The 22,084-nt window shown below is 37.4% G+C and overlaps 1 protein-coding gene across 2 annotated transcripts; it reads left to right on the top strand.

Annotated features, from left to right (window-relative positions):
* Positions 1-4,607: 4,607 nt before the first annotated feature.
* LOC110454293 lies at positions 4,608-21,189 on the top strand. 2 transcript variants are annotated; one of them, XM_021503733.1, is made up of 12 exons: positions 4,608-4,803; positions 6,488-6,622; positions 6,939-7,116; positions 7,793-7,930; positions 8,944-9,084; positions 12,834-12,931; positions 14,660-14,801; positions 15,200-15,264; positions 16,106-16,140; positions 19,436-19,480; positions 19,872-19,976; positions 20,334-21,189. In XM_021503733.1, the coding sequence occupies exons 3-12, from the start codon at positions 6,992-6,994 to the stop codon at positions 20,622-20,624; spliced, it is 1,185 nt and encodes a 394-aa protein (XP_021359408.1). In that variant the 5' UTR covers positions 4,608-4,803; positions 6,488-6,622; positions 6,939-6,991; the 3' UTR covers positions 20,625-21,189. The 2 variants fall into 2 exon arrangements, with proteins under 2 accessions (XP_021359408.1, XP_021359409.1); XM_021503734.1 differs by lacking the exons at positions 4,608-4,803; positions 6,488-6,622; positions 6,939-7,116; positions 7,793-7,930 and adding an exon at positions 7,970-8,080.
* The last annotated feature ends 895 nt before the right edge of the window (positions 21,190-22,084 follow it).

Here is a 22,084-nt window from a genome sequence, read left to right as displayed (position 1 = left end):
AGACTAGAGCGAGGCAGAATTGAATATCATTTATTAGAGCGAGGCAGAATTTAATATCAGCAACTAGAGCGAGGCAGATTTGAATATCACCAACTAGAGCGAGACAGTGTTAAATATCACCAACTAAAGCGAGGCATATCAAACATAACCAACTAGAGCGAGGCAGAATTGAATATCACCAACTAGAGCGAGGCAGAATTTAATATCACTAACTAGAGCGAGGCATAATTTAATATCAGCAACTAGAGCGAGGCAGAATTGAATATCATTAACTAGAGCGAGGCAGAATTTATTATCAGCAACTAGAGCGAGGCAGAATTGAATATCACCAACTAGAGCGAGGCGGAATTGAATATCAGCAACAAGAGCAAGGCAGAATTGAATATCATCAACTAGAGCGAGGCGGAATTGAATATCACCAACTACAGCCAGGCAGAATTGAATATCAACAATTAGAGCGAGGCAGAATTTAATATCACTAACTAGAGCGAGGCAGAATTTAATATCAGCAACTAGAGCGAGGCAGAATTGAATATCACCAACTAGAGCGAGACAATGTTAAATATCACCAACTAATGCGAGGCAGAATTGAATATCACCAACTAGAGCGAGGCGGAATTGAATATCACCAACAAGAGCAAGGCAGAATTGAATATCGTCAACTGGAGCGAGGCGGAATTGAATATCACCAACTACAGCCAGGCAGAATTGAATATTACAAACTACAGCCAGGCAGAATTAGATATCACCAACTAGAGCGAGGCAGAATTAAATATCACCGACTAACGCGAGGCAGAATTGAATATCACTAACTAGAGCCAGACAGAATTGAATATCACCAACTAGAGCGAGGCAGAATTAGATATCACCAACTATAGCCAGGCAGAATTAGATATCAGAAACTAGAGCGAAGCAGAATTAAATATCACAATCTAATGCGAGGCAGAATTGAATATCGCCAACTAGAGCGAAGTAGAATTAAATATCACCAACTAGAGCGAGGCAGAATTGAATATCATCAACTAGAGCGAGGCGGAATTGAATATCACCAACTACAGTCAGGCAGAATTGAATATCACCAACTAGAGCGAGTCAGATTGAAAGTCACCCATTAGAGCGAGGCAGGACTAAATATCACCAACTAGAGCGAGGCAGAATAAAATATCACCAACTAGAGCCAGGCAGAATTGAATATCACCAACTAGAGCCAGGCATAATTAAATATCACCAACTAATGCATGGCAGAATTGAATATCACCAAATAGAACGAGGAAAATTTGAATATTACCAACTAGAGCCAGGCAGAATAGAATATCACCAACTTGAGCGAAGCGGAATTGAATATCACCAACTATATAGAGCGAGGCAGAATTGAATATCACCAACTAGAGCGAGGCGGAATTGAATATAACCAACTAGAGCGAGTCAGAATTGAAAGTCACCAATTTGAGCGAGGCTGAATTAAATATCACCAACTAGAGACAGGCAGAATTGAATATCACCAACTAGAGCCAGGCATAATTAAATATCACCAACTAATGCATGGCAGAATTGAATATCACCAAATAGAACGAGGAAAATTTGAATATTACCAACTAGAGCCAGGCAGAATAGAATATCACCAACTTGAGCGAAGCGGAATTGAATATCACCAACTATATAGAGCGAGTCAGAATTGAAAGTCACCAATTTGAGCGAGGCTGAATTAAATATCACCAACTAGAGACAGGCAGAATTGAATATCACCATTTAGAGTGAGGCAGAATTAAATATCACCAATTAAAGCGAGGCAGAATGAGATATCACCAACTAGAGATAGGCAGAATTGAATACCACCAACTAGAGATAGGCAGAATTAAATATCACCAACTAGAGATAGGCAGAATTAAATATCACCAACTAGAGATAGGCAGAATTGAATATCACCAACTAGAGCGAGACAGAATTGAATACCACCAACTAGAGCCATGCAGAATTCTGTTCTTTTTCGAGTTTGAAATTCACCTAAGATTTGAAGCTAGCAATGAGTGGATATTTGGGAACCTTTTTCTTTTCTGAAAAATATTAATACAATATGAAGCAATTTTTGTTCGTGGTTAAGGTTTTGGTAATTATTTCAAGCCACAACCGAGTGACGAGTGAGAAAGCTGTTTAATTATTTGTTAAGATGTTGTAATTGTTTTTGAACGGAGAAGGCAAATAATGTCCCAGAACAGTACACGTTTTCAAGTATCTCAATACACCTTAGAGAGGGCAAAATAGTACATATTTGCTAATTTCACACAAATAGACTTGCATGTTAGTGATTTTAAGTGAAAAAAAAACATGAAGTGGGGAAGGGCCATTTTCATTTTCGTATCCCGATTTCAGCCGACATCTATTTAATTAACATTTGTTCGTGACAGTGACAGTTTGATTGATACAAGATATATGAAAGCAATTAAACTATACTGCCCGGTGTTTTTACTTTTCATGTGATCTAAGTTCGCGATTATGACAAAACAAAATTGAATGAAAGTGTACGCGTTCCATGTCTACGTCCTCTAATACTACATCAAACTCAGATGTAAAAGGTTTTTGGTAAAACTTTCACTTTTAGACGTGAATGTGTGGATATGTGACGTTACACGGGATATTGAGTAGGAGGAATACCAGCGAGTTCTCAGCAGATTTCAGAACATATGATTCTAAACAGTTGCAACATTATTAAACTGGCTCTTACGTCATACCTGTCTATTTTGTTTCAAATCAAGAAATATGTATGCATGTTTCATTCTGTGTAGCCGCTGTTCTATACGCGTATCTTATTTACGTTCCTGTCACATCAGGGACTGTATTCATGAAGCCGTTGTCATGCTTAAGCATGGATTTTGAACTCAAGCCTTATGTATTGTTCCGGCTATAAATTAATAATATAAACTTATTTTATCAATGATTTGGGAAAACAATATGAAACTATTTAAAGCCGAATGCTGTTTTCAATCTTTACATGAGTTTCAAAAAAGTTGGTTTGAGCACATAATCCATACTTGAGCACGAGAACGGTTTCATGAATGCGGCCCAGAATCGTCCTCCGATGTCAATTTTTACGTAATAGTGATTTGTCTTTGTCCTTTCTTCGGCTTAAATTGGTAGAGAATTATATTAAGTATGAAGTTCATGTCAAGAATCAAACTGTCAGACTTGTCCATCGAAACAAATCAGAAATATATAGGAAGTGTAGCTCCTGAACCCTATAGCCACTGTGACGTCACAAGTACCTGGTGACCGGTTATATATTAGCTCATTAAAATTCTCACCAGTAAGGAGCGGTCACCTTTGGTTGCCTATATATAGGTAGCGAACACTTCTGACCGCTCGTTGAACGATGATTCAGTATTAATTTAAGTGTAAGACAGGTTTCGCCTAATTTTACAAAAAGTATAATATCTTGGCCAAAATTCTTTAATAATGACTCTTTTCAAAGAGAGCTGTATGTGTGTCATTTAAAAAATTCACGGAACGGAACATACAAGATACAAGAATCTGTATTGACGTCGGCACCCCTGCAGGTGGGGGTTTTGGGGAAAGAATACACATGCTGTTACCCACTGTATGTATCGTAGGAGGCGACTAATGCGGGAACCCCTGCAGAATTGGGGATTTGCTTTGGTGTCCTCTATTTGGGGACACAAAAGCGACCAAAATAAATCTGTTGCGCCCATTGCAATATTTGGGAACTTTAACTTTCTTTCTACCTCTAATTACCTTTTATTTCCTAGTGCCTTGCTTGGCAACACCTCACGTTTGGCTTGAATGTTGAGCGTTCGCCCAGGTGAGGAAGGCAATGGGTTCTGTCCCCAGGCGGGACATACCAAAGTCCTTAAAAATGGTATTCCCTAGCTGCTTAACGTTCAGCATTAAGGGGAATGGCTACAACTGATTCACCCGTTATCAATAATGTGATCGGGTAGAATGCTGTGCTTGGTGCTTCGGCATAGCAATTCAGTGAGATAGCACTATAAAGCCTGTATCAGATCCGCGCTATCACAAGGAGGCAGGCACAACGACAAACCCTGTCTCCTGCATACAAACAAGCAAGCACGCAAACACTACACACACGGAGGCACGTCCTTAAATGACCTAAGCTGTTAATAGGACGTTAAACAAAACTAAACCAAACTATATATTAACGTCGGTTACATAAAACAGAGACGTAACATATATTAATATAATATAATAATACAATAGTACTGGACGCAGGCATATGCCTATATATCCAGATCAGGTGTATCGTCAGACTCTAAGCTGACACCCCGACTGTTAATAAGTTCATTATTATCAATTTCATAGTTATAATAGCATTCTGGTGTTTGACAGTGAGTTCCAATGGTTGACTACAATTACAATATTCCAGAGCTATTATCCAACAAAACATTACAATTCTGGTTACAAAAACAGTATAACAATATGCCAATTTCTATCATAATAATTCCAAACTTTGTCAAATTAAATGAAGTCATCGTTGCAACTTTTTATCTAACATATATGATATAAAGCATTTCCCTTTGAAGGCCCCTTCGATATCACGCCACCTATTGGGAAATAATTATAATAAAGAATGATAATCAGGAAAACACTTCCGGGAAAATCAGTGTGTTTTCATTTCATGTGTTTTGAAAAGTTTATTGTTTTATAATCGTTTTAGCTTTGGTTTATACAACGAAACAACTTGTGCATACTATTCATGTATGCATTTATCACGTTATTCAAGCACACACAGATAATGTTATTGGTCCGTCGGGATAAACATCGTGATGTGAGGTAAGTCGTGGTAGGTCATGGATGCACATGACTGATTCAAGTGTCAACCACATGTTTCCAAATCAAATGTGGTGTCTAAGCAGGACATTTCACGTAACGATGGTTAATTTATGTTTGTTCGCCCTGCAATGAGGCCATACAACTTACAAACGTTCGTAAGGATCCTGATCGCGCGCGGAGAGTCCTTTTTGTTAAACGGCCTTTAGGCTTTAGTTATTATGGTTAGTAGCCTGCCTAGGCCTACTTGAACCCGAACTTCGTTTGAATGTTCATCCCATTGTAATTACATCCATACTTATGTCAGTCAGGCAAGCATGACTGTTCATGGACTCGATTACTGTATAAAAACGGTTATGTAACAGAGCACGTGAAATTTAAACAAATATTTCACTGCCTCCGCTGAGGATCGAACCCGGGACCCCTGGCTTACTAGTCTAACGCTCAACCGATCAAGCTAAAGAGAATATCTCTCTAGCCGTGCGGTATATTGCAGCTAGTATTTACAAGGGTTACATACTCCCCCTCCAGGGAAGAACTCGTCCTCGAGCTTCCAGGGGTCACGGTCATAGCCATTCCTTCGCAAGTATAGCTAGCGCGGAGTATTTTGTCAATTCACCCGGGTCCCTACGTGGGCGCCAATGTAACAGAGCACGTGAAATTTAAACAAATATTGCACTGCCTCCGCTGAGGATCGAACCCGGGACCCCTGGCTTACTAGTCTAATGCTCAACCGATCAAGCTAAAGAGAAGATCTCTCTAGCCGTGCGGTATGTTGCAGCTAGTATTTACAAGGGTTACATACTCCCCCTCCAGGGAAGAACTCGTCCTCGAGCTTCCAGGGGTCACGGTCATAGCCATTCCTTCGCAAGTATAGCTAGCGCTGAGTATTTTGTCAATTCACCCGGGTCCCTACGAGGGCGCCAATGTAACAGAGCACGTGAAATTTAAACAAATATTTCCCTGCCTCCGCTGAGGATCGAACCCGGGACCCCTGGCTTACTAGTCTAATGCTGAACCGATCAAGCTAAAGAGAAGATCTCTCTAGCCGAGCGGTATATTGCAGCTAGTATTTACAAGGGTTACAGTAATATATCATTCCATCCAGACGATGACTGGACGAGTTCCCCAACTCCATTGGTGACTAGTCCTCGATCCACACGTCAGTTCAACCACTATTTTACCATGTTTGTGAACCTCCCTGTGGTTGCATTACCGTATACTGAGACTGGCATCAACGTTATTCGCTGGCTTGACTATTGCCACTGATCAAGAAAGTTTGGTATACTGGAATCGTTGACAATTGACTGAATATAGGCTTAGATAATGCAAGAAATTATCCTAAGACCAGCTGGGACATTTTTTTTTATTGCAGGAAATTTTCAAGCATATGATAACACTGTTTATAATGTTAACCTTAGTTTGGATATCTCCTTGCCAATTGTACCCAATACTTGGAACATTGGTCACTGCAGGTACCAATGTAACAGGAGAAGATCAAGTCTAGAAATGCATGGCCAGGCTGGGACTTGAGCGTGGAACCATCTGGACGATCTACCAAATGAGCTACCTGGTCACTAGTGAACGACCCAGTCAAGTTCTGCTACACTGTTTATTTTGCTGTATTAAGCTAAGGATGAAATAAAAATTGAAAGATTGTTATAAACAATTGCATTGTTTTCTACAGATGTTATCCAAGTCAGCATAAATAATGTGGGATGTGAGATTGGTGACAGCAGACTCTGTAACAAGCTGACAAGAGAAGAAAAATACAACAGCCAGACTGATTCAAATCTTGGACCTTTGAAATCTACACTAACAAGTAATCACAATCTAGTCTATTTCCGCTTTGTCCCTATATATAGCTAGCTCTCTGGAGCTCCTTCAACAAAGCCCTTTGGCTTTACCCTTAAGACCCCGTTTACTATAGGTCTGTGTACATCTGTAAGTATATTTATTTGCATAATGTACATTGTAATAGGAACAGCAAGTTCAGGGTGAGGACCTAGCTGGGACCTACAGCTAGCTCTGAAGTGTAAACACTAAGCTTTATCTGGTCACTGCCAGTTTACTCCATTACATCTATATTTGAAATCATCTACAACTATTGGTACATTATGTGTTTGTTAAACTTTCAGATGATGTAGTTGCCATATACAGTACCTTCCAGTGCCTAAGCCAGCATCCTGTGATGACCACTGTTTCCACGATGGAGGTTGTAGGGAACAAGAGCATCCCTTTTGCCAACACAACCGGTGGTACCGATATCATGGGGTCAAACTGCTTTGGCAGATTCAACACAGTAGCCTGCATCAGGTGAGAAACAACCCACATACACAGTAGATAGTAGTGATAATTTATCTCTGATTACATATAACACTGTACTGAATTTGTCATTTTCACCTGTTCTGCCACATTACATATTTTAAAATTTAAATAGTATGACTTTCCAAGCTTTATATTTCAAGGTCACATTAAGTAAGTGGTGGAGTCTAGATTGATGATACTTTACTATGTTATGATTACCAGCCCTGCACATACTTTACTATGTTATGATAACCAACCCTGCACATACTTTACTATGTTATGATTACCAGCCCTGCACATGCTTTACTATATTATGAATACCAGCCCTGCACATACTTTACTATGTTATGATTACCAGCCCTGCACATACTTTACTATGTTATGAATACCAGCCCTGCACATACTTTACTGTGTTAATATATGAATACCAGCCCTGCACATCTTATATACCTGGTATTTTGTCAAGGTCAACTTTAAGAACTATTTCTGGTAAAACTCTTCTAGCAAAACCAGAAAGGGTCATGAAATTTGACCAGAAGCTACCCTAACCTGAAGTGAAGTATTATATAGTTTCCTCAAATAAATAACCATGACCTTATTAACCACTTATGCTTTGTATTTACTGACTTTTAATACATGCTGTCTCACAAATGAATTATGAAATGATCTACTTGATATCCCTCAGGAGTTCAGTGTTGACGTTTTTGGCGGTTGTGACAGCACTGTTATGTATAATGAAGATAGCAAAACTACACATACATCACCATCCAGCCTGGCATCAGTATGTCATCTTCTACTGCGCATCCCTGGAGTGTGTCATTGGGTAAGTAGATGTGTCATTGTCTACTGTGCATCCCTGGAGTGTGTCATTGGGTAAGTAGATGTGTCATTGTCTGCTGCGCATCCCTGGAGTGTGTCATTGGGTAAGTAGAGATGTCATTGTCTGCTGCGCATCCCTGGAGTGTGTCATTGGGTAAGTAGAGATGTTGTTGTTTACTGGACATTTCCAGAGTGTGTGGATGGGGAAGTAGAGATGTTGTTGTCTACTGAACAATTCCAGAGTGTGTGGATGGGGAAGTAGAGATGTTGTTGTTTACTGGACATTTCCAGAGTGTGTGGTTGGGTCAGTAGAGTTGTTGTTGTCTACTGAACAATTCCAGAGTGTGTGGATGGGGAAGTAGAGATGTTGTTGTTTACTGGACATTTCCAGAGTGTGTGGTTGGGTCAGTAGAGTTGTTGTTGTCTACTGAACAATTCCAGAGTGTGTGGATGGGTAAGTAGAGATTTTGGTGTCTACTGAACATTTCCAGAGTGTGTGGATGGGTAAGTAGAGATTTTGTTGTCTACTGAACATTTCCAGAGTGTGTGACTGGGTAATAGATAAGTCATTGTCTACTGCTCATTTCCAGAGTGTGTTACTGGGTAAGTAGAGATGTCATTGTCTACTGAACATTTCCGGAATGATGGCTAGGTAAGTAGAGATGTCATTGTCTACTGCTCATTTCCGGAGTGTGTGGCTGGGTAAATAAAGACATCAACCCCATATCCCTGAAGTGGATGGGAGATGATTGGTAACCTGTTCTAGTTTGGATTGATGTTTCAATTATTTTAAGGGGACATGTCATTAGGACTTAAAGAAGAACGTAACATGTACATGTTTTTTGTTTTATTAACGCATGTGTATGTATACACATGTTTTTTTATCCAATAAAACATAGTTATAAACCAATGAAATGTGACATTACATGGCCGGTATAGTAGAATTATACCTATTTGTATGGACTTAGTTACAGGGATGTCCATTGGTTAATTATATTTGTGCTGTATCTGTTACAGGGGTGTCCATTGGGTACTGGTGGCTTATGCACAGCTGGACTTTGTGCTGCAGTACCTCAAGTTGTTACAGTTCCTGGTCATGTGTCACTTCTACTGGACCCTGGCCACACGGGCACTGAGACGTGAACGACTCACAAAATGGTATGAAAATCTCACGAATACCCATTGTAAAACTCTGGCCTTCCGCGCAGATGGCCGAGGCTTGATCCCTGGGGTTGAAGCATGGAATATTTGTAGTGTTTTTCTCCTGTCAATACAATTCCCAACAACCAACATGTAGGTGGAGTATAAAATAGTTTAGGGAGTGTGCTGCAGTAAGTCTATGGGGGTATTCAAGCGAGGTGAGTATACGATAGTTTAGGGAGTGTGCTGCAGTAAGTCTATTGGGGTATTCAAGGGAGGTGAGTATACAATAGTTTAGGGAGTGTCCTGCAGTAAGTCTATTGGGGTATTCAAGTGAGGTGGAGTATAAAATAGTTTAGGGAGTGTGCTGCAGTAAGTCTGTTGGGGTATTCAAGCGAGGTGGGTTATAAAATAGTTTAGGGAGTGTGCTGCAGTAAGTCTATTGGGGTATTCAAGCGAGGTGAGTATACAATAGTTTAGGGAGTGTGCTGCAGTTAGTCTATGGGGGTATTCAAGCGAGGTGAGGATACGATAGTTTAGGGAGGGTGCTGCAGTAAGTCTGTTGGGGTATTCAAGCGAGGTGGGTTATAAAATAGTTTAGTGAGTGTGCTGCAGTAAGTCTATTGGGGCATTCAAGCAAGGAGGAGTATACAATAGGTTAGGGAGTGTGCTGCAGTAAGTCTATTGGGGTATACAAGCAAGGTGGAGTATACAATAGTTTAGGGAGTGTGCTGCAGTAAGTCTATGGGGGTATTCAAGCGAGGTGAGTATACGATAGTTTAGGGAGTGTGCTGCAGTAAGTCTATTGGGGTATTCAAGCGAGGTGGAGTATACAATAGTTTAGGGAGTGTGCTGCAGTAAGTCTATTGGGGTATTCAAGCGAGGTGGAGTATAAAATAGTTTAGGAAACAGAGCTTTGGAAGCTTATTTCCATCTCGGAACAAAAGACATCTCCAGCATATATGTATGTGTATGACATACGCATGAGGAAATATAAGCCTTGTGACAAAAGGGCTTGTAGTAAACACCGGATAAGGCAGCTTCTGAAAAATCCTCAAAAATAGACAAAACTCTTGTGACAGATTTTACAGATGACAGAGTTAAAGGTTGACTTGTCACAGATACAATATATCTTACATCACATACTTTGTACACAGATACAATATATCTTATGTCTCATACTTTGTACACAGATACAATATATCTTATGTCACATACCTTGTACACAGATACAATATATCTCATGTCACATACCTTGTACACAGATACAATATATCTTATGTCACATACTTTGTACACAGATACAATATATCTTATGTCACATACCTTGTACACAGATACAATATATCTTACATCACATACTTTGTACACAGATACAATATATCTTATGTCACATACTTTGTACACAGATACAATATATCTTATGTCACATACTTTGTACACAGATACAATATATCTTATGTCACATACTTTGTACACAGATACAATATATCTTATGTCACATACTTTGTACACAGATACAATATATCTTATGTCACATACTTTGTACACAGATACAATATATCTTATGTCACATACTTTGTACACAGATACAATATATCTTATGTCACATACTTTGTACACAGATACAATATATCTTATGTCACATACTTTGTACACAGATACAATATATCTTATGTCACATACTTTGTACACAGATACAATATATCTTATGTCACATACTTTGTACACAGATACAATATATCTTATGTCACATACTTTGTACACAGATACAATATATCTTATGTCACATACTTTGTACACAGATACAATATATCTTATGTCACATACTTTGTACACAGATACAATATATCTTATGTCACATACTTTGTACACAGATACAATATATCTTATGTCACATACTTTGTACACAGATACAATATATCTTATGTCACATACTTTGTACACAGATACAATATATCTTATGTCACATACTTTGTACACAGATACAATATATCTTATGTCACATACTTTGTACACAGATACAATATATCTTATGTCACATACTTTGTACACAGATACAATATATCTTATGTCACATACTTTGTACACAGATACAATATATCTTATGTCACATACTTTGTACACAGATACAATATATCTTATGTCACATACTTTGTACACAGATACAATATATCTTATGTCACATACTTTGTACACAGATACAATATATCTTATGTCACATACTTTGTACACAGATACAATATATCTTATGTCACATACTTTGTACACAGATACAATATATCTTATGTCACATACTTTGTACACAGATACAATATATCTTATGTCACATACTTTGTACACAGATACAATATATCTTATGTCACATACTTTGTACACAGATACAATATATCTTATGTCACATACTTTGTACACAGATACAATATATCTTATGTCACATACTTTGTACACAGATACAATATATCTTATGTCACATACTTTGTACACAGATACAATATATCTTATGTCACATACTTTGTACACAGATACAATATATCTTATGTCACATACTTTGTACACAGATACAATATATCTTATGTCACATACTTTGTACACAGATACAATATATCTTATGTCACATACTTTGTACACAGATACAATATATCTTATGTCACATACTTTGTACACAGATACAATATATCTTATGTCACATACTTTGTACACAGATACAATATATCTTATGTCACATACTTTGTACACAGATACAATATATCTTATGTCACATACTTTGTACACAGATACAATATATCTTATGTCACATACTTTGTACACAGATACAATATATCTTATGTCACATACTTTGTACACAGATACAATATATCTTATGTCACATACTTTGTACACAGATACAATATATCTTATGTCACATACTTTGTACACAGATACAATATATCTTATGTCACATACTTTGTACACAGATACAATATATCTTATGTCACATACTTTGTACACAGATACAATATATCTTATGTCACATACTTTGTACACAGATACAATATATCTTATGTCACATACTTTGTACACAGATACAATATATCTTATGTCACATACTTTGTACACAGATACAATATATCTTATGTCACATACTTTGTACACAGATACAATATATCTTATGTCACATACTTTGTACACAGATACAATATATCTTATGTCACATACTTTGTACACAGATACAATATATCTTATGTCACATACTTTGTACACAGATACAATATATCTTATGTCACATACTTTGTACACAGATACAATATATCTTATGTCACATACTTTGTACACAGATACAATATATCTTATGTCACATACTTTGTACACAGATACAATATATCTTATGTCACATACTTTGTACACAGATACAATATATCTTATGTCACATACTTTGTACACAGATACAATATATCTTATGTCACATACTTTGTACACAGATACAATATATCTTATGTCACATACTTTGTACACAGATACAATATATCTTATGTCACATACTTTGTACACAGATACAATATATCTTATGTCACATACTTTGTACACAGATACAATATATCTTATGTCACATACTTTGTACACAGATACAATATATCTTATGTCACATACTTTGTACACAGATACAATATATCTTATGTCACATACTTTGTACACAGATACAATATATCTTATGTCACATACCTTGTACACAGATACAATATATCTTATGTCACATACTTTGTTTATACAGTACTGTTTTATTGTAGGTTCCTTATTCCATTCCTGGTCTTGGTGTGTGTTTACTTCACAGTCATAGCTACACTGGGCATCGTAAATGTGCAGTCTACACTGACAGAATGTCTACGTGAGTTAAACATGGCTACCTCTATAAGGAAACTCTGTTAGCAATTAGTATACCTCTTTAAAGGAGGTATCGTTTTTACCTGAGTTAAACATGTCAATCTTTATAAGGAGACAGATCTGTTAGCAATTATCATACCTCTTTATAGCAGGTCTTGTGTCTATGTGAGTTAAACATGTCAATATTTATAAGGATACAGATCTGTTAGCAATTAGTATACCTCTTTAAAGGTGGTATTGAGTCTATGTGAGTAAAACATGTCAATATTTATAAGGATACAGATCTGTTAGCAATTAGTATACCTCTTTAAAGGTGGTATTGAGTCTATGTGAGTAAAACATGTCAATATTTATAAGGATACAGATCTGTTAGCAATTAGTATCCCTCTTTAAAGGTGGTATTGAGTCTATGTGAGTAAAACATGTCAATATTTATAAGGAGACAGATCTGTTAGCAATTATCATACCTCTTTATAGCAGGTCTTGTGTCTATGTGAGTTAAACATTTCAATATTTATAAGGATACAGATCTGTTAGCAATTAGTATACCTCTTTAAATGTGGTATTGAGTCTATGTGAGTAAAACATGTCAATATTTATAAGGAGACAGATCTGTTAGCAATTATCATACCTCTTTATAGCAGGTCTTGTGTCTATGTGAGTTAATCATGTGAATATTTATAAGGATACAGATCTGTTAGCAATTATTATACCTCTTTATAGCAGGTCTTGTGTCTATGTGAGTTAAACATTTCAATATTTATAAGGATACAGATCTGTTAGCAATTATTATACCTCTTTATAAGTGGTATTGAGTCTACGTGAGTAAAACATGTCAATATTTATAAGGAGACAGATCTGTTAGTAATTACCATACCTCTTTATAGGAGGTATTGAGTCTATGTGAGTTAAACATGTCAATATCTATAAGGGACAGATCTGTTAGCAATTATTATACCTCTGTATAGAAGGTATTGTGTCTACATTATTTAATTATAGCAATTTCTATAAAAATATAGATATATAGATATATAAAACTCCCACCATTAGAAAAAAAGGGTATTGTGTTTTTGTTTGTCTGTCCATCACACTCCTCTTCATCATTTTAGTGACGGTTATGGTTAACTTTTGAACATAGGCATGCTTGGTCATACATCAAAAGCACTGGTACCATATTAGATCTAGAGCATTCTTGGGTTATGGGACACAGTATTGTAGAAATGAAAGTTGTGGCCTCCCAGGGGCAGAGGGGTGAGGCTTAATGCGAGAAATGTAGGTCTTTAAAATCCTCCCATTTCCTTGCTGATTAAGAGATAGATAGTAAACAAACTTTGTCCAAAGCTTGCTTTGGCCGAAGGAACTTGCCCATCAAATAAGGAATGTGTCTTCCCTGAGCCAGAAAGGTGGAACTTCTATTTAAGGCATTTTTGCTCAAAAATCTTACTCTTAGTAAAGTGTTGCACAGACGGTCACCATAAAATATTACTTTATTTATTTTACAATAATCATGAAACAATTATCATTTCTATGAATCAGAATATTTTGCCATATGATGCTTAAATACTCAGGTTAATGATACAGGCCCTTTGAGCCTCTAATTGGTAACATATACCCAACAGTTCTCTGTTGGGTTATGTGAGTTGGGCCAGGTCTAAACCCCAGATTTATTTATCGGTGATGTTAATCTGTATTGGCTGGTTATCATTATTTGTTGACAATTTTCTCCCCACAGAACCGTACTGGCTGGAGTTGTCGGGGGCAGAGTTTGTCACTGTCCAGTTGTTTGGAGTGGCAGGCTTTTATATCACACGTCGACTAAATGAAATCAGTACTCTTGATTCAGTCCGCTGGTCACAGAAGAGGGACTTGTGGTGGTAAATATTTATCAGAATGTTGTAAGGAATTCTTATTCAGTGTCTTGCCTTAAGTCATAGGGATGTAGCCTGTGTGACATAACGTCTAACATTCACACACACTTAAGCTTTCTACTGTGATAAAAAAGGAACAAACCTGACATCTCTTACTGCATTGTTGTTGGGAGTTTATGAAGTATGTCTATTGTAGGACTTGCTGATGTTGATGTTGATCACAACCAGTTGTACATTTCAAAAAGTATATAATTTACACTGCCATCATAAAAACAATCAGTATTTGTAATGGTTGTCTTTGTCACAGAATTATTTTTATATTATCAGTGGAGATCTATAGATCGATATAGTAAATGTTTTTTTCCTCAGGCTCCAGATAAAGTGACATTTGTTTCCTATTTCAGCATCGTGATTGTGTTTGAGATATCAGCATTTGTTGGATTCCTGTATGATATTATGCTAAAGATTTGTAAGTATTAACACATGTACATCACAAGATCTCTATATATCTCACCCAAGGGTACAGAATTACCCACCCAAGGGTACAGAATTACCCACCCAAGGGTACAGAATTACCCACCCAAGGGTACAGAATTAGGGGCAAAACTGAGACTTGTCGAGATTTTTGAACCCAAGTTATGTACCCAATGGCGCGATACTTCTGTCCTACATAAATCTGTTATTTTCTTACATTGTTTATAATACCAATATATTTGACTGAGTGGTTTAGCCAGCATGTTATGGCAAAATATCATCTTCTTTAATATTGAACTGATTTTAAGACGGTATACATATTACTGAAAAAAGTGTCTGTGCATCAATGTTTGGTTAATACTGAAAGTTTAACTTCAAATGATATATAAATTATACAGCAATGAAATAAGATCAAATACTTGAACTAGAAGATTAAGTTGTAAAATAGATTAAAATGTTGTCCTCATCTTATTGTCTTTACATTGTAACATTGTGACTGTGTATGATATATTTTTATCTCCCATTTTTAGCCGAGTAATTACTACTCTTTGGAGGTGTATCAATGAACTGGACAAGGAAAAATGCATTTAGTCTAAAACATGGTTTGATTTTTGTTTACATTGATACAAAGTTTATTCTGACAAAGAGTCGAGGCACAGACACAACATTTAGGTTGGGGAAAAGTTGGCCTTCTAAAGTCTTGGCTACAGTTGTGCTTGTTTCCATGGCAGCAGATTTCACCACCAGTTATAACAGGGTGTTCTCCATGTTTGAAAACATTGGAGGCATTGGTAGTGTGATATAGTTACTTAACCTGAATTTTGTTTCTTTGACAGTGGGTGATGAAGCCAGTGGATGCAGTAAAATTTTTGTAAGTTTAATATTTTAGTGATGTGAAGTGAATAATGAGATATTTTTTTATATTTTTCACCACAAAATTTATTGAACAGATTTAGACTTTCCAGAAAATCTTACTATGTTATGAATACAATATGATTAGCTTGTAATGTCCCTAACTATGTAATGGATACAATATGAGTAGCTTGTAATGTCCCTAACTATGTAATGGGTACAATATGATTAGTTTGTAATGTCCCTAACTTTGTAATGGATACAATATGATTAGCTTGTAATGTCCCTTACTATGTAATGGATACAATATGATTAGCTTGTAATGTCCCTAACTTTACAGGAATCCTTATGATCATAGCTCAGCCACTCAAATTTCTTTGTTTCAATTCTGACAAGCACATGCTCAGAAATATCCGTCCCCTGCCTTGTTAAATGATCATGAGATATTAATAGAATCTCTCCTACCTATGTGTGATCTGTCCTCCCAGTGGTGACAGGGGAATCTTGGAACAGGTAAAACAGGTGACAATTCGGTGAATAGTGGGAGAAAGACCCTTTCTAGCCTTGTTTAACCAAGTAATGCCTATCCCAAACCTTAGTCTGTTAAACACATCTGGGGCCTGTTCGTTTATGTGGAACAACCGGTTTGTCCATTTGTAAATGTAACAATTTCAGATATAAATGTTGGCGGACCTGCAAATGTTTACGCAGGCCTCGCAAGGCTTTGTCAAGGCTTGTCTGAAAGCAGCATCAGATTACTAGGTCCGACCTTATTTAATAAACGAACAACTGTGGTCCGTTCAACTGTTTAAACGAAAACGTCCCTGGCTATACAGCCCCTTGTTTGCCACTAAACAGTAAAACCTTGATATACAGTAGTACCTATGGTTTGATTTAAACTTCATTTTATTATCTACAACATTTTATAAGGTACAATGGATACACCAAAGATTACAGGGAAAAAGTCATAAGTTTGATATGTATCTCTGTTAGCTTGCTTTCAAGATTCCATTTTACTTTCGTATTGATTCTTTATACATAGTTTAGTTTACAGTGTTATAGGGAATAAGTCAAGTCCCTATACATGTATATAGCTATTTGGGCCCACTGTTGGGGACTCTAGTTAAGTTTACAGTATTATAAGGGAATAAGTCGAGTCCCTATACATGTATATAGCTATTTGGGCCCACTGTTGGGGACTCTAGTTAAGTTTACAGTTTTATAGGGAATAAGTCAAGTCCCTATACATGTATATAGCTATTTGGGCCCACTGTTGGGGACTCTAGTTAAGTTTACAGTATTATAAGGGAATAAGTCGAGTCCCTATATAGCTATTTGGGCCCACTGTTGGGGACTCTAGTTAAGTTTACAGTATTATAAGGGAATAAGTCGAGTCCCTATATAGCTATTTGGGCCCACTGTTGGGGACTCTAGTTAAGTTTACAGTATTATAAGGGAATAAGTCGAGTCCCTATATAGCTATTTGGGCCCACTGTTGGGGACTCTAGTTAAGTTTACAGTATTATAAGGGAATAAGTCGAGTCCCTATATAGCTATTTGGGCCCACTGTTGGGGACTCTAGTTAAGTTTACAGTATTATAAGGGAATAAGTCGAGTCCCTATATAGCTATTTGGGCCCACTGTTGGGGACTCTAGTTAAGTTTACAGTATTATAAGGGAATAAGTCGAGTCCCTATATAGCTATTTGGGCCCACTGTTGGGGACTCTAGTTAAGTTTACAGTATTATAAGGGAATAAGTCGAGTCCCTATATAGCTATTTGGGCCCACTGTTGGGGACTCTAGTTAAGTTTACAGTATTATAAGGGAATAAGTCGAGTCCCTATATAGCTATTTGGGCCCACTGTTGGGGACTCTAGTTAAGTTTACAGTATTATAAGGGAATAAGTCGAGTCCCTATATAGCTATTTGGGCCCACTGTTGGGGACTCTAGTTAAGTTTACAGTATTATAAGGGAATAAGTCGAGTCCCTATATAGCTATTTGGGCCCACTGTTGGGGACTCTAGTTAAGTTTACAGTATTATAAGGGAATAAGTCGAGTCCCTATATAGCTATTTGGGCCCACTGTTGGGGACTCTAGTTAAGTTTACAGTATTATAAGGGAATAAGTCGAGTCCCTATATAGCTATTTGGGCCCACTGTTGGGGACTCTAGTTAAGTTTACAGTATTATAAGGGAATAAGTCGAGTCCCTATATAGCTATTTGGGCCCACTGTTGGGGACTCTAGTTAAGTTTACAGTATTATAAGGGAATAAGTCGAGTCCCTATATAGCTATTTGGGCCCACTGTTGGGGACTCTAGTTAAGTTTACAGTATTATAAGGGAATAAGTCGAGTCCCTATATAGCTATTTGGGCCCACTGTTGGGGACTCTAGTTAAGTTTACAGTATTATAAGGGAATAAGTCGAGTCCCTATGTATAGCTGTTTGGGCCCACTGTTAGGGACTCTAGTTTAGTTTACAGTTTTATAAGAAATAAGTCGAGTCCCTATATATAGCTATTTGGGCCCACTGTTAGGGACTCTAGTTTGGTTTACAGTTTTATAAGAAATAAGTCGAGTCCCTATATATACCTATTTGGGCCCACTGTTGGGGACTCTAGTTTAGTTTACAGTATTATAAGGGAATAAGTCGAGTCCCTATGTATAGCTGTTTGGGCCCACTGTTAGGGACTCTAGTTTGGTCTACAGTTTTATAAGAAATAAGTCGAGTCCCTATATATAGGTATTTGGGCCCACTGTTGGGGACTCTAGTTTAGTTTACAGTATAATAGGGAATAAGTCGAGTCCCTATATAGCTATTTGGGCCCACTGTTAGGGACTCTAGTTAAGTTTACAGTATTATAGGGAATAAGTCGAGTCCCTATATAGCTATTTGGGCCGTCTGTTGGGGACTCTAGTTTAGTTTACAGTTTTATAGGGAATAAGTCGAGTCCCTATATATAGCTATTTGGGCCCACTGTTAGTGACTCTAGTTTAGTTAACAGTTTTATAGGGAATAAGTCGAGTCCCTATACTAGCTATTTGGGCCTACTGTTGGGGACTCCTGAGTCCCTATATATAGCTATTTGGGCCAACTGTTAGGAACTCCTGATCCTATCATAAGTTAAATGTTGTTTTGGTTACAAAATCTTTTATGCATCTAGTATTTTGTTTCTCAATCCAGAAATAGTTAATAATTGCACAATTGTCAAGTACAGATAACTCAGTTTTACACAATTGTCCAGTACAGATAACTCAGTTTTACACAATTGTCCAGTAGATAACTCAGTTTTGCTTTTATTATCCATTGCAGAATGATGCAGAAGAGCTGTACTCAACAATATTTATTATTTTTATGGTAAGCTAAAATCAGACACAAGTCTATGATGATCATAGTTGTAAAATAGTAAAATATTGAGGAATAAGTCCATCATTTAATTGTTTGAGACTGGAAAGAGTGGATTATTTGAAATGTGAAAATTTCCATTCTTTTTCTGAACTCCCTACATAGCAATACTCATTTGACATGTTACTGAACAGATCTTAAAAGAAGGTTTTTCACTGCTAATATTTTTAAACGATAAGTAATAAAGGTCAGACCTGACAGTTTATCTCAGGTGTAAGATTCTGATTTATGTGTTTCAGGTGTTAAAACTCTTGTTACCTATATATCCGAGTGATGCTGTTCATGTTTCAGGTGTTAAAACTCTTGTTACCTATATATCTGGGTAATGCTGTTCGTGTTTCAGGTGTTAAAACTCTTGTTGCCTATCTGGGTGATGCTGTTCGTGTTCCAGCCGTCGCCTCCTATGGTGGATCACGACGACCTTATACCTGCCCTCAGTGATGATGGGGTAAGATTTCACAGTCATCCTGCTACAACTTTACAATATGTTATAATTTTGCTTCAATTTGCAAAAAAAGTTTTAAACATTGAATTTAGTGGCCATTACAATTAGATTATTAAGTTCTTTTTTTATCTATCATATTTTTGAATAAAAGATGTTCTTGAAAAATGCAATTTCTATAAGCCTTCCACATTGTGGTTGGAATCAGGGCATCCGAGGGCCATTTGTCTTATTTAGAATTAATGACATTTCACTCTATATCCTTGATGTGGTAAGTATCTAGGTGTTGTGCCAGGCTGTTGTCTACACCGTGGAACCAACATAAACAAAAAGCGTGTATTGCAGATGTTTTTCTCTATACAGAACTCAGCATTCAGTGCCAGTATAGATGATCACCAGTACAGACAGCTGTATCATCCGGCCGAGGACTACCATAGCTTCAACGACAACTCACCATCACCCGCAGCGCCACCTAATAGGACATCAAATGGAAATATGAAACGGAGCACCTCAAACCTTGACCCGATCAGAGAAGAGGCAACTCCAAACAGTTCTGTAAAATCAAAACCTGAGGATGCAAATAACTCCAGTACTAGTATACAGACAGGCAGCCGTGAGACTCCCCCTGCTCAGAGGAGCAAGTTTTACATATGATGTGAGATCCATGTGCTTTTTGCACTAAACTTCTATATAAGTGCAGGTTGTGTAAATAATGGTGCAGTATTCTTCTGTACTTAAAGTTGGAAGTTGTATTACAGTCTTACTTTGAGTAAATTGTATTGCAGTCTAACTGTGAGTAAATTGTATTACAGTCTGCGAGTTGAACAGTGCTATGCTGTGGTTATGACGGTCCCTCCACAGTGTAGTCTGACTGGACTTATTTTTACTCGGCACATCTCTCTCAGGTCTCCAGATGAACAAGCTCAAGATTTGTGGTGTCGCAAGAAATCTCCAGCATATCATGGATCTGTGAAAATGAATGTGAAATTATCGTGTCGGTTGATTCTGACAATAGATTGGTGTGACTACCTCCAGTCATTATCTGTGTCTGATGCGGTTCCAACGATAAATCCTGTTTAGTTTCCTAAAGTTACACTTGGGAGTAAAGAGGATAATGGTTATTAGATGCAAGGAACTTTTTCTGGAGAAAATGAAAATTATTTTTAGGTCACCTGAGCTTTAGCTCAAGTGACCTATTGCTATCCGTTTTCGTCCGTCGTCGTCCGTCGTCCGTCATCCGTCGTCGTCCGTCGTCCGTCATCCGTCGTCCATCGTCCGTCGTCCGTCGTCCGTCGTCCGTTAACATTTTACATTTCAAACTTAAAGTCAAGTTCTGCTGGGCCGATTGAACTAAAAGTTGGTAGGAATGATCGCCTCATGGTCCTGACAAAGTGTTGTTATTTTTCGGGTCAATCAGAAATACAATTTGGCTGCCATGGCCGCTATTTTGCTACTAAGTTCTAATAGGCCGATCTCACTTAAAATTGGTCTAGGAATGATCAGCTCATGGTCCTGACAAAGTTAAGTTAACATTATACTATTTTTTACTCAAATTGGTACATATTTCAACAACAAAAATAAATACTGTAGACTCAGGTGACCGTTAAGGCCCATGGGCCTCTTGTTTAATTTTCAGTTACAGTGTATACGTTTGCAGAAAATAAGATAATATCTTTCATTTTCACTAAACAGTCTTAGTTGACAATTTTCAATTTAATTGAATATTATTTGTTGCAGTATATGATAAAAAATGTGTGTAGTGCATGTATGATGTTGCCTATTTCTTCTTTACAGAGAGGAGACTATTTTGTGAAATTATTAGTGCAACAGGAAAGGAAAAATGCACAGCCAGACCAGGATTGTAACCTGGGACTTCCAAACTCGAAACAGACTATCTAACCAATTGAGCTACTCGAAAGCCAATATTCCTCCCTTCTTTTTGCCAGGTTTAGTAACCCTTGACAAGCATACACGAAATACTTGAAACAAGGGTATGTTACAGGCACTACTGCAACAGGAGAGGAAAAATAGACTGGGATTCAAACCTGGGACTTTCCACTGTAGACGAACACTAACCCTTTAAGCTACCTGGTCGCCAGTGATCAACCCAGTCC

The sequence above is a fragment of the Mizuhopecten yessoensis genome, unplaced genomic scaffold, assembly GCF_002113885.1.
Source record: "Mizuhopecten yessoensis strain PY_sf001 unplaced genomic scaffold, ASM211388v2 scaffold7763, whole genome shotgun sequence".
Lineage (NCBI taxonomy): Eukaryota > Metazoa > Mollusca > Bivalvia > Pectinida > Pectinidae > Mizuhopecten > Mizuhopecten yessoensis.
The sequence above is the reverse complement of the archived record's forward strand: the minus strand, read 5'-3'. Positions and strand labels throughout refer to the sequence as shown.

Excerpts from the sequence above, each read along its gene's own strand:
- LOC110454293 (XM_021503733.1), top strand. The coding sequence starts at position 6,992 with ATGACCACTGTTTCCACGATGGAGGTTGTAGGGAACAAGAGCATCCCT. Across the intron at positions 7,117-7,792 it reads AACACAGTAGCCTGCATCAG|GAGTTCAGTGTTGACGTTTT; the intron begins GTGAGAAACAAC and ends GATATCCCTCAG. Across the intron at positions 15,265-16,105 it reads TGATATTATGCTAAAGATTT|TGGGTGATGAAGCCAGTGGA; the intron begins GTAAGTATTAAC and ends TTTCTTTGACAG.